A 14,580-nucleotide genomic window follows, 5' to 3' on the forward strand; every position below is an offset into this window, starting at 1 on the left:
GCTCTGCAAGGACTTCTTTTTGTGTTTTCACCACTGTACTGGTCTTCCCTTGATACTGAGAATGAATTTACGCGTTTAAAATGTTAAAATTGGAACATATAAATTGAGAAGGTTTAGGAAGTGGTTTGTTTTAAAATTTTACTATGCATAGATTGAATTTACATTCTTGAGTTGATCCAATTTTTTCATGTTGGATTGGGTACAATAAAGCTTCATGGGCAGACATACTGGTCTGTTAACTAACAAACTAACACTATCCAATTGTTTAGGTGAGGAGCAAACTACAAGTTTTTTAGTTTAAGGACTTTTAAGTACGTTTTCCAAAAAAAATAGTTTGAATGCAACGAATTGAAATGGTTTTCTGATAAATTATTGTTATTCTTATTATTGTTGTTGATACATTTGTAACTAATTAGGGAACCACAATTTTCGCTATAATTAGTTCATTATCATCAAAATTATTGTTGTTATTTTTCTCATCTTTTTAAGGAGCACAATTCGTATTTTTTTAATAAATTATTTATTTTTATTATTGTTGTTGATACATTTGTAACTAATATTAGGGAACCACAATTTTCGCTGTATTAGTTCATTATCATTAAAATTATTGTTGTCATTTTTTCAGTTTTTTTTAGTGCAATTTGTACCTTTTTTTTAATTTCAATTTGTTGAAGAATGTGATGATTTTTTTTGTTCATTTTGAATTGGTACGTGGTGGTTGTATTTTCGCTTCCTTATTTTTTTATTGTACAATTAGGAAGTCACACTATAAAAGAAATTAATTTTTGGTTTTATTTTTTTATTGTACAATTAGGAAGTCACACTATAAAAGAAATTAATTTTTGGTTTTCAAATTTCACAATGAAATTATTGGTAATGCACCAATAGTTATAATCTTGATAAAATTTCTCCAGAAAAACTTCTAACTACAAGATCTAAACCTGTGTATTTATCTTATTGAATTTATTTAACATGTTAAATCTCAAAAGTATTGTATTTCGATTTCGAACTAAGTATTGGAAAACGTGTTTAATAAAACATTACGATTTTTTTACTAAACTTATATTAAATGACATTCACTTTTTTCATAATTTTAAAATAGATGTTTATTCTCGTAAATTTTTAATAAAATAATAACTAGACTTTTTCAGTTTTTAAAAACCATTTATCTTCTATGTTTATTAATTATATTTATCTCTCATATCTTATTTAAAAGTAATATATTTACTAAAATTTGAATGAAAATTTAAAAGAATATTTTTAAAATTAAAAATTAAATATTTTTTTTTTATAAAATGAAAAACTTAAGAGAAATACATATTAATTAAAAATTATTGTCTTATAAAAATATAAAAAATGTATTTTAGAAATTTAATATAAAATAATTAAATATTTATTAAATGAATGAAATTTTTTATTATATTTAATTATAATTTTAATATAAATATAAATATGTTCAAAAATATCCTATAACTATAAATAAAATAAGAATCTCCTCAAGTCTTTGCTTGCTTTTCACTTTCAACACTTTCCATCTTACCTTTTTTGTTTGGATTCTTCTTTAATAACAACTTTGACATCATCCTCTAAAAATTGTAAACGTCCCTCAATACTTTACTTGTTATGTTGATGATGAGTTGATCATATGACTCACGTAAACTCTAAAGTTGAAGCTTTGGACAAATAACATATTCATATGGTTGATGTGGTATGTCATCAATGTGGACTCGTTTGAAGAGTATATAGAGTTTTTTTTTTCAAATATATTTTTGTGTGAAGTGACTTAACTTTGTATAATTTGATGAGAGTGTGTCAAATCATCTTTGTAGTAATATTTTTTTGCAATGATGGAGAATATTGTATTTGTCATTGCTAAGTCCAAATTTATGATAACATTTTCATTAATTTCTTTTCATCTTTGATGTGTGATGTCCACGGGTCTTTCTTCAATTGTCTTTTTTAAAAAAATCATTTATAGTTTTCACAACAATAAATTATTCTTATTAAACTTCTCAATCTCATTTTGTTATCATGACTTTAAAAAGACTTATGCATTTCATTATGAATAGTAGTGTCTACTAGAACAAGAACATTAGACTCTTAACTAATATACTAGGTAAATTTCCAAAAAAAAAGATGATTCAATAATAGACGCACTTAAATATGAAGTGATTCCTTTGTCAAAAAAATTCTAAGTATGCGTTTTCACACTAGAATACTCTATTTTAGTAACAAGAGTATTTTTTTTTTTAACTAGCTTCAATCATATAACATATCAAGATTTTTTAGAACACACTACTCTATTCTATATCCGATAACAAAGAACTTTTTTTTCTAATAAACAATCAAACTAGTTGTAATCCTAAAACATATCAAACACACTATTTTAAACATTAATAGCATCAAAATACTATCAATAATCACTCTCATACTATTATTAGGTGCCAAAGGAAGAACATAAAAACTTACAACTAAATTAAAAGATTAAAGTTGAATAAAACAATAATAAACAATAATGTAATTTTACTAAAAAGGAAAAAAAATTATAATATTTTTCTCTCCAAATTCAAAGAGAGAACTCTCTCATAAAAATTATAAAAAAAAAAACTAAAAGAATTTTAAAGTATAAATTAATTTTCTTTTAACTTTTCATTCAACATAATAAAATTCGATGAATGTGTTGGCAAGGAGTTTTTATAGATTGCCAAATTAGGAAAATGATGTAAAAGAATGGTATGAATAGTTATTCTCATGTATAAGATTTGAAGCAAACTGCTAATATTTTCCCAATGGTTGGAGAAACATCAAGTCTGTTAACTACAGTGTCTGTCAATAATTTGTTGTCTTTTTGTCGTGACCGTTCATTCCAATTATGGACTACATTTCTTCTTTCTAAATAAAGTGAGGAGAATGAAGACTTATGTTCATGACCCACGAGCTTTTCTGAGTCGTTAATTCTATTCAGATTTTTTTTGTTCTACAAGATATTTTTATTCAAAACTAATGATTAAGGTATATATGTATAAGTTTTACTTTGAGACATGCAATGAATTTGATTTGTTTATTCATTGTATCATCACACTCAAATGTCCATTTGTTTAAAAAATGAATACTACATTTAGTATCTATTAATGTACTAATTACTAAATTGTGAGTTTTTATGTTTAGGTTAAAAAGATTTTCCTTCTAAGTACTAGAACGAGTTTTTAAATTGACTTATTATTACTAAAAAATATCAACCCGGTCTTCTAAAAATTCTTAAGGCCCTCTATTCATGTGCAAACATATTATATTATAAAAAAAATATAATTAATCTAACAAGATCGAAGATTCTTTATCGATTGAATATCAAAGATTTTCGAAAATCTCCCCTATATCTAATAATTTTTAAGAGATTCTGACTTATTATCTATTTTATAATTCCAACTAACGTACACGTAATAGATTAAATTTTTTATTTTAAAATAAAATAATAAATAATTATTATCAAATATATTATTAAAATACATTTGTTTATTTGACTCAAATATATTCATACTACTACGACTCAAATAGTTAATCACATAATCATTTATAATATATATATATTCATATTTCAAACACACTTATTAATTAAGACCTTTATCTATAATACATATTTTATCTCTTTTCAAACACACTCATTAATTAACAACTTTATTTATAATACATATATATTTTATCTCTTATTATTCAATAATCATCACGTGATATATATATATATATATATTATCATTTATCAATTCCAAAACACTTTAACTATAGTGTAAAACTTACCTTAAATTAAGTTCATTTTGCTCAAGAATTAAAATTCTCATTCAAGGGACAATAATTTTACTTAAGCAACAAAATATTTACTTGAATAAAAAAAAATTTAAAATAATTATTTTAATATAATTTTTGCTTAATCAACTAAACTATCATTTAAGTAAAAATCATAAAATAAAAAGAAGTTTGCCTTATTTTTATTTTTGTTAGTAAAAATATTTATTTTAACAAAAATAAAAGAAGAAGAAAAGTATGATAACATAAATAGAATGGTGATAATTTTGTTAAAGAAATAGGTGAGAAATGCATGCAGGACAACCCACCGAAAGTGGCCTACCTACACTGAGCAAACAAGTATTAATTATAAGATGCATCGTTGATGTCTGCGTCAACATTTTTTAGCCCTTTTTTTGTCACCACAAGTTCCCCCATTAGAGAATTTTCTTCTGGTATGGTGGGGAGAATTAAGATTAGGGACTTGTCATTCATCATTGGCTTCAGATTTTTTTGTTTCGTACGTGGAGAGGTTATAGTCTTAGATATTTTATTACCAACTTTTTATTATTCACGTCCAATCAGTTTCACTGTGCAACTGCAACCCAAATCAAACCAGCGTCATTAATATTATTGTTTGTTCTGATATCCACTTTTTTCAAATTGAGATGAAGAATGTAGAGTTTAAACTTTTCACATTACATGTCTATCTTTATCTTTATTGAGATTATTTTTCTATATATCTAACACACGATTATCACAATTGATAACTATATATAAACATATAACATATTAAGTTAGACTTTTAAAAACAAACTTATATACATACACTTGTTAAGACCATACATATATATTGAAGGTACATTTTCATATATTTAATTTATATCTCATTCAACTCCAGGGCAAGAAGAGGAATATACTCTAAGATATACATGAAGAACACTATGAAAGTTTTTGTTAACAAGAAGAAAACAAGAAAATCTTATAAGTTTGATTTTTTTGATCATCCTTTCAGATGTTCTTCAGATCATCTTGTAGAATTTGTCAAAGTTCTCAAACTGGCACAATGCTAGAAGGTATTTCATGGAGTCTCATACCTCTTTTAAATATACAATTATATTAGCTTCAACATGGAGATCTTCAAACTCACTAGCAAAAAATGTGCATTATTCGTCAATCGATCAATTATCACTCAAATCGTAACCTCTTAGTGATTGTAGTAAATGGGTAACAAAGTCTATAACAATGTAATCTCATACTCTCACACAAAGACTAAATTTATACATAAAACGCTTTGATCAACAATCTAAACATATATGTATTTTTTGAATTACCCCCTAATGTAACACATGCAAGCACTTTCTATAGACATACAATTATTTCCATAAAACCAACTAAAAAATAATTTGTAATAAAGTAAAAATGTTATATTCTTCACTAAAATTTATAAAGTGAATTTTGATATAAGAAAAAGATGAAATATCCTTTAAAATTTTAAAAGGGTGTTTTAGAAAAATAATTCTAATTTTTATATTTATAAAATTTTCTAACTTTAATAATAAAATATTTATACTACATCTACTTTGAAAATCACTCTTTTCTTAAACGTATTAATTTATATTTACAAATTTTATATTTAAGCAAATATCTATCAAAATAGTCACTTCGAACTGGTGCATATATTTAAAGAGTTTTAACTATTAGCCACTCCTTATGAATGGACAATTTTGCTTCCGACGCTTTCCACACCTGCACCGCAAGTAAGCCTCCAAATCCATCCAACTTAGGTTGTGGTTTTGTGGACATCACTTATATTTTTGTTCTGTTTTGCACCTGTAGTCATTTCTCGATGACGTAATCTTGTCTGGTAAGTATAATTTATTTAAACTTAATTGTGAATGAAAAACATGCATTTAAATGTACTTTAAAAAAAATAAATTCATAACAAACCGTAATAATTATATAATATAATTATCTAATATGTAGTTGTGAGCCTTTGGAGTTGTATAATGAAAATGTGGAAGAGGACGGTGCATTAGGATTATGCGAACTATAATAATTTGAAAATGACAAAAGGGGTGGTGGGAAAGAGAATTAAAATATCATAAAAAGGAATGAGAACAAGATCTCCCAAGAATGCACAGCATTATATTATTAATTTAAAAACAACTTTTTTTTAAACACATAGATTATTATGACTCATCACTGAGTTAAATTATTGAAGGCACACGAGGAGTTCAACAGAAAAAGAAAAAACTATAAGAAATGAAGGATATGTGTTTGACAGAGTGAGAAATATGAAAAGTAGAGGAAATGAAGGGTATGTTTGATAGAAAAAAAAGAAGAGAAATACTCTCAATTTTTTTAAAGAAAACATAGCAAATGAACTTATGTAAAAACTATAGTGAATTTTGGAATGTAAGAGAAATATGAAATGAATCAAAAATTAAAAAAATTATTATCAAATATCATAATAGACATATTATTGTAAATTATAATTAAATTTAACTTTTCTGTCGATAAATATATGGAAAATGATTTAAAAATATTTTTAAATGAACATAAAATCAAATTTTATATAAAAAAGGTATATATAAAGTTGAAAAAAGTTATTAAAAAATGTAATACCCACAATACTAAGTAAATTATTAAATAATAAATTCTTCAACTTATATTATATTATATATATAAACATTATTATATATTTATATTTATCCATTAAATAAATATCTATATATATATTTATTAAAAATGTATTTAATTTATATAGTCTCTTTGCAACAATTCATTCAAAGTCATCGCCACCATTTTATAATACATTAAGACATTAATTACACATGTACTTATATAAATTTATATATATATATATAATAAATATTCATTAAAAAGTATTTACTAATATTTTTTTAAAGATTTGTATTAAATATTCTTTTTTAAATATTAACACCTGACTATTTTAGTACGTGAAAGTATGAAAATCTTGACTACATAGATTAAAACAATAATATTAAATACAGTCGTCCCATTGTATATCATATTCTCTTACTTAATTATATGATATCATAATTCAAAAATAACTTATAAAACATAAATTATTTTATGACAATTGTTAAAGATAACCATATCGAATTTCACTTATTCAACCATATTTAAATATAACTAATAAGAAAATTACGAGGATAAACTATAACTCTTATCAATGTTTAAAAAGTTTAAAAAGAATAATTTACTTGAATTAAAAAGTTAAAAAACTGCAACAACTTCAAATAAAACTAACATAATATTTGCTCACTAAAATAGTCATAACTAAAGTTTATAAACCTCCTAACTAAAGTTTATAAACCTCCTTTTAATTGATTCCAACGTCAATGTAAAGTAGCATACAAGGAAACAACTTTCATAAAGACTACACAACCTAATTTGAAAAGCTTATAATTGTTTATTGCCTACAAAATTGAGCAAATTTGACTAAAGTTTATCTCCACTTGCTTTTGGGTATGAATTAGCTAAACAAATATTGATTTGTTGGGTGAATTTATACAATTCGAGTGAACTATGATCCACTAAACTCTTTAGATGAAATTAACCAATTCCAAACTTTAACTAACTCTTAATTTTAATTAAAATAAATTTCCAACTAGTGGATATGTTTAACTTTAATCACTATAGTAGCATTATTTTCACATTCACATCAATCTTAGGGGTGGCAATGCGGGGCGGACCATGCGGATGGCCCGCAGCCCCCCACCAAAAAGTGTGGGGCGGGCTCACTAATTTAGTCCGCTAACCCGCCCCGCAGACCGCGTGGGCCAATAGCGGGTGGGGCAGGTTGGCTCGCTGACCCGTGTAAATAATTTTTTTTTTGTAAAAAAAAATCATACTCCATTCACTCATTATTGTAGTGTGATCTTTGTTTTAGGTTGAAATTCCTAGTTTCCTATCAAGTTAAATTATTGGTCTTCAAGTATTCTCTGAACAATTACTAAAACAAAGTCTTTACTATTTCTTGCTCATGCAAGACTCAATGTGCAATTCTAAACCAATACAACACTATTAAAAAAAATCTATGAAATACAGTTCAATTGTTATCATGACATGCACATATTGATGAACTCAAACTACAAATCTTCTTAAAATTTTATCTAATTCAGCATTGAAGAATTTATTATGCATGCACCATATTTCTTTATTTCCTTAACCTTAATTTTAGTTTAGGCATAAAATAATCAAATTTAAGACAAAACATAACTTTCGTCACTTGTAAAAAATTACCCGAACATAAAAGGACATAAGGAAGAATTGAGAAAACTCTAAGATTCTAAGATCTAACCCAAAACACATGGAACATTGTGTTTCTCGCTTAACCCAAAATACAAAAACACATTTGGATGTTTTATATAGCATTAGACACAACTAATTATACATGACATTATTCCATTAAAGAAACCTTCAAGAAATGTTTCATTAGAAGAAACACTCGTTACTAGCAGATAAGACTTTATTATCAAATATTTTTCATCAATCACACTTTACTCGGTTGGATGAAATGCTTTCATCAAACTACACATTCACTATTAAACTACCTTAAATAAATAAGATAATCAAATTTTACTGAACCAATTTTCAACAAATGTTCATATTAGTTCAGTACAAATATACCAAGTGAGAATCATTTCATTTGTTACTAAGCTATCACATGCTTAATCTAAACAAACAAACAAAACAAACTTACTGCCTACCAAAACTTTTGTAATCATGTTAGCGAAATTATGAATTATTGAGTCCTTTATCACCTTCATATATCCTCGAGCAATCACTTATTATTATACTTGGTTATTGGATAATTGTATGACATTATTGTTATCACATTATGCTATGACAACTTGATCTTGCATTTTCAATCACAGGGTTTCCTTTCACCGATTTTGTCATGACAATGTACTTAGCTTCAGTTGTCGATAAAGTCACTACCTTATGTTGACTGACCTTTTGGTTAATAATAGTGACAATAAAGACATGAATTCTGAGATATTTTTTGGTGTCCAAACATTCAATATAGTTCAAGTGTGTAAATCATTCAATGGGAGTGTCTTTGGCCTCATGTATAACTCTATCTTATATTAAAACTTTTTCAAGTTACCCCTTCAAGTATTTCGATGATCCATTTAAGAGTTTGACAATAAGTTTGTCTAAGATTTGACATGACTTGCTTACAATACTTATAACATATGCAAATCATCGCATACATTAAATCAACAAAGTTTTTATATGGAATAACATACATAAAATAATGTTTGAAGTTTATTGGTCAGTCAACTTGTAATGTTGTCAGAAAACATGTTTTATATCACATATGCAAACCATTACATACATTACAAAATCAACAAAGTTTACATACATTACAAAATCAACAAAGTTTGCATATGAAATAGTATCATAAAATAATGTTAGGAGTTTATTGTAATGTTGTGTCAAAAAATGTTTTATGTTTGACATGCTAAATTTGTCCAAATTTTTTTCAAGGTACATCTTTTGAGACATAGATATTTCTCTATTTTTAAGTTGATTTATTTTTTTAATTTTTAATTAAGTCTCATTTAAAAAAAATAATTAATCTCTTAAATAAAATTATCCCGTTATCGTTAAAATTATAAAAGCATGACAAATATAATACTAACTTGTAAGACAATTTTTTCTAAAGAAAATATAGAACCATTTGAATGTAAAGGAGATGGAATAACTATCAATTTGATCACTTTTCTTTGAATTATAAGAAGTACAATTAAATCTTTAATTTTGTTTATATTTTTTACAATATATGTAATTAAGATTTTTAATATCATAATAATACCAGAAATTTTGAGTAGAATACTTGAAACAATTTTTATTAAATAAGTATTTACTTGTTAGTGATTTTTTTTATAATAAATAGAGAAAACATCAGTAGAGATTGAATTCCCTATAAACAATCAAAATAACAAATTGCACACACTTACATTTCATGCTGATACCTTTAACTCTTTTCTTTCTTAACACGTGTAAAACTTGAGTTGGCTTCAAATTTTATATTTGTACACGTGCTTGTATTATTTTATATCTATTCCTTTCAACTTTTCTTTTCTTTTTTAAATTTTCTTAACACGTTATTTGCATGTGTATATCATTTTCTGTTTCAATTCCTCTTTCTTACTTTTTATTTGAGTTTGATAAACATGAATTATAAGAAAAATATATTGTCAATCAATAAAAATATCTTTGATATAAATTTATAATTTTTTTTTATGAATATAAGTATTACGTGGTCATTTTATTTATTTCTATAATAATTACTCCTTTGTTTGTTATTAAATACAATAAACATATCCATGAGAATTAAATTAATTAATTAATTCAGTTGATTGTTTTTTATATTATCCTTTAGCATGAGCATTTAATATTTAAAAATAATTTATCAGTTTGGTTCTTTAACCTTTCTTATTACTAATATATAATAATTATACTAATTTCTGTTGACTATACATGGGAAAAGATAGAGAAATGTTGTCAAATTGTTTTAAGCGTAGAAAGATTTCCGATTTCTTTTTCTAGAAGGTCCTAAAAATCTAAGACATTGAAGTATTTTAACTTCAATTTCAAGGAAAATAAAATTAAGGTAATTTATTAAAAAAAACAGTGTTGATGCATAGAGAATTCAAACTTAATTACTGCAAAATTGACTAAACAAAATATCCATTTTTTATTCATAAAAATAATGCATTAAAAGTTATGTCATCAATGATTTCTAACTTATGGATAATGTATTTCTCTATAATGACTTATAACAGTTAAAAAAAATGACCAGATTACAATTTCCAGATAATTAAAGATTTTAGTGATTTATAACTTCTCAATTGTATACATTTATTTTATTAAAAAAAATGATTTTAAAAATAATTTTATAAAATTCAACGAACGGAAAATATATTATTATTTAAAAATTTGTGATTAATTAATTAATTTGAATATTTATTTATGGTAGTATTAGTGAGAAATATTAGTTAATGTTATTATATTTGTTTTGAAGGGGTTGAAAAAGAAAAAACCGTATCCGAGTATTAAAAGTTTGAGTTGAATTAGGGTAATTGTTAGGGGTTTTTGCGGTGATGATGAGGATGGTGGTGGATAACTGTGAAGTGGTTCCCGTCAAGTCCAAGTCATATCACGCTGTCTCGCAGAAACAAACAAACAAACCCACGGAACCGAGTCACCTACAAATTACAAATTACAAATTACGAATTACGAATTAGATAAAACCAAGTCGGAGACATTTTCATAGATAAAACCAACACCCTAACCCCAACCCCAACCCACTCGCCACCACTACTTCCATTCACATTCTCCTTCTCATTCTCATTCTCCTTCTCTCCAACGTTGATTGATGGGTCTCCGATTCTCGTCCCAGCCGTCGGAATCGGCGCCGAAGTCCGGTCTGGGGGAGTTGCCCGAGAGCTGCGTGGCTGAGATCATGACCTACATGAACCCTCCCGAGATTTGCAAGCTCGCCACGCTCAATCGCGCCTTCCGCGGCGCTTCCTCCGCGGATTTCGTCTGGGAGTCCAAGCTGCCGTCCAATTACTCCGTCCTCCTGCGCCGCATCTTCGCCGATTTCCCCTCTCATTTGGGGAAGAGGGGGATTTATGCCAGGCTTTGCAGACTCAATTCTCTTGATGACGGCACCAAGGTAATTGATGAATTCATTGATTAGTTAATAATTATAAGCCATGTTGATTTTATTGTTATTGTTATTGGTTTGTGGTTTGATGTGAGAGAAAGTGGAGTTGAGAGAGTTGTGTTTTGTGCAGAAAGTATGGCTGGATCGGAGCATGGGTAAGCTGTGTTTGTGCGTTTCGGCCAAGGGATTGTCCATAACCGGGATTGATGATAGAAGATACTGGAACCATATCCCCACTGAGGAATCTAGGTCACTTTTCTTCTCCTAGTTATACCCATTGGAATACTTGTCCTTTTTTTTATTTTTATTTACTGATTTGTATTTTAATTAGCCTGGCCTTCCAAATTATGCAGTGCTGTTTGAAGGAGTGGTGAGAAAAACTGGTGATGAGTTAATAGAGAAGAAAAGGGGGGATTAGAGAGGGAAAATAGAATTTGGGTTAGGGTTTGTTTAGTTCTACGAGATCGTGGAAAGGGAAAAGGGGGAATATAAAATGTCAACTCATTTTCACCCTGGATTGCTAGTTTGCTTCATAATCATTACCATTCTGAGTTATTTTCCACCTTAAAATGTTTCACCTGCTCAATCAAGCGAACCCTAGGGTATCAGAACTCGTGAAATAGCAAGTCTTAAGGAAACCCCAGATAACCCTAAGTGTTAAATTTAAAAACCCTGGGAATTGGGAATAAAAGGTTCCAAAATTACAATCAAATTAATTCCCCCAGAATGTTATACCACACCTAATAATGCTGATATGGGTAATATCCGTATTTATATGTTGTTATTCACGTTCCGTTCTCCATACTTCACTGTGGTCCTTTACTTTGCTAACTTTTTAGTTTATATAATTACAGTCGAATCGAATGATATATTTGTGTTTACCCCCATGTTATTGAGACTTTGTATGTATATACAACCACACTATTCAAAGTGTCACTATTTTCTGCTACAATTAGTTTTTTGCTAAAAGTTATTTGCTGTGATATACACATACACCCTTCCCTTTAAACTTTTGTAGTCATGACGTAATGAAATCATTTCCGGATTTGGGAACTATAAATTAAAGTGAGCTAACTGGGATTGTATCAGATTTTAGTTACTGTTGTTGCCGTAATCTCAAAAAACTGTAATGTTGTGGGATATTGCACACATATGTAAATCTTACGAGTCTTTTCGATCTTTTCGGTTGCAGAGAACTAAAACTTAAGAACTTGATACTGTGGTTGCAATTATAGTTGAGACCACAGTCTAAATTCATGACTACTGTATCAATAATGTAGTCATGATTTATAGTGTTTTATAATTTATCACCTAGAAAATTTGGTGGTTGTGTGTATATGTTTTCCATGTTCGGAGTCAGAAGTCTTCTGGCTGAAATTTGTTCTGACTTGTGATGTTGTGAAGGATATGCTTCTTTTGCTAGTGCTATTTTGGTTGATGATGCAAGTTGCAATCTCTATGTCAAGTAGTTTATTTGCAAAATAAGTATAGTTTAAATGTTGATTTGGTTTAACAGTGTTGGGTTGGAGTAAAACCAGTGTTATCTCCTTGATTTGCAGATTCAACAGTGTTGCGTACCTCCAGCAAATCTGGTGGTTTGAAGTGGATGGGGATGTTGAGTTCCCGTTTCCTGCAGGGAAATACAGCGTATTCTACAGAATACATCTAGGACGAGCCTCCAAGAGATTTGGCCGACGAGTTTGCAACACAGAAGATGTTCATGGGTGGGATGTAAAGCCTGTTCGTTTCCAGCTATGGACATCAGATGGCCAGTATGTTACATCCCAGTGTTTTCTGAACGGACCAGGTAAATGGGCCTTTTACCATGCAGGCGATTTTGTTGTCGAGAATGGCAATGCATCAACAAAAGTTAAATTCTCTATGATTCAAATTGATTGTACACATACTAAAGGAGGGCTCTGTTTAGATTCTGTGCTCATATATCCAAGTGAATTCAGAAAGGTTAAAGCATTTTTAAATAGCTCTTAACCTTGGTGATAAGTATATATAATTGTATACTAGAGCGTAGGCCGCGTCAGGTGGAATAGAGAATCGAGTTTTTAATATGGTTCTTTAAGGTTTACTTTAGAATTTTGTAGAAGCCAGGAGGTGATGTATATATCGACAAGTGTCTGGTTATTTAGTCTGCCAGACTATCTCGAACCTTCTAATACAACCTTGCATGGTGCAGAATATTATATATTTTTTTGCAGATGGAACAAAAGTGACCATTTGATGACAATGAAATGTTGAACATGGTTTGAAGTGAAGGAATAAAACGGACTACTTCTTTAGTCTATGGGATAACGTTGATCATAGTTTATAGTTCCCCGCCCCACGTTTTAGGGCGTGCTTGGTTTTCTGTTGGGAGAACCTCAACGTATGTTCACGGAAATAAAACTGAAAAATCTCTTCTTTGGTCTTCAACTGGACCCGATTAAAAGTTGGGTTTTACCATAATCTACTAACCATAAAGTTCAGTTTGAAATGAAAAAGAATGAGGGTTATTTTTGAAAACTCAGGTTGCAAAATAAAACTCGTTCAATATTAAGTTTGTAAACTTTAATTCAGCATGGATTTAGCATACTTCAAATTGGTCTCCTTTGCTTTAACTTATATTCGACACTGTTTGGTTGGTCTATAGCGTGCACTATAATTCAGTGGCGTGGAAATGGGATTCTATCACTGTCCCCTTTAATTTTGAAATTTTTAACAAGTGCCATAATTAATTCTACAGTAATCTTAAAATTACGATATAATGTAAGCAATTGCAAGCAAAAAGACTATAACAAAAGTTAACGATCGGTTATGTTCGTCTGAAATTTATTACAAGGGTTTTAATAAGTTCTAAACATAAACACTTTTTTGTATAAGTGAATGAGACTATCAATTAACAACAATATTTTTTTTATCAGCCAATTAACAATATAACTATGCTCTAACAGATAATCCATGTTGGTGCTAAAATTGAAGCTTCAATTTGGTACTCAATGCCGACTTAACTGTTGTACTTTATCATGAGTAATTGAGGTGATACTCTATTTTTAGTTTGAGAATTAAAAAAAACAATTGAATAATGTCTTTTACAG

General features: G+C 28.1%; 1 protein-coding gene across 1 annotated transcript; it reads left to right on the plus strand.

The window, feature by feature from the left end:
* The first annotated feature begins 10,954 nt into the window (after positions 1-10,954).
* Positions 10,955-13,790, plus strand: LOC137807981 (F-box protein PP2-A12). The gene is made up of 3 exons (XM_068608863.2): positions 10,955-11,500; positions 11,622-11,740; positions 13,051-13,790. Exons 1-3 carry the CDS (start codon positions 11,198-11,200, stop codon positions 13,478-13,480), a joined length of 852 nt encoding a protein of 283 aa, XP_068464964.2. The 5' UTR covers positions 10,955-11,197; the 3' UTR covers positions 13,481-13,790.
* Positions 13,791-14,580: the final 790 nt, after the last annotated feature.

Source organism: Phaseolus vulgaris, chromosome 3 (genome assembly GCF_051622355.1).
Source record: "Phaseolus vulgaris cultivar YP4 chromosome 3, ASM5162235v1, whole genome shotgun sequence".
NCBI lineage: Eukaryota > Viridiplantae > Streptophyta > Magnoliopsida > Fabales > Fabaceae > Phaseolus > Phaseolus vulgaris.

Bases quoted from the DNA above. Each gene is read 5' to 3' on its own strand.
- LOC137807981 (XM_068608863.2), top strand. From the start codon at position 11,198: ATGGGTCTCCGATTCTCGTCCCAGCCGTCGGAATCGGCGCCGAAGTCC. The intron at 11,501-11,621 runs GTAATTGATGAA...TGTTTTGTGCAG, and splicing joins CTCTTGATGACGGCACCAAG to AAAGTATGGCTGGATCGGAG. The intron at 11,741-13,050 runs GTCACTTTTCTT...CTTGATTTGCAG, and splicing joins ATCCCCACTGAGGAATCTAG to ATTCAACAGTGTTGCGTACC.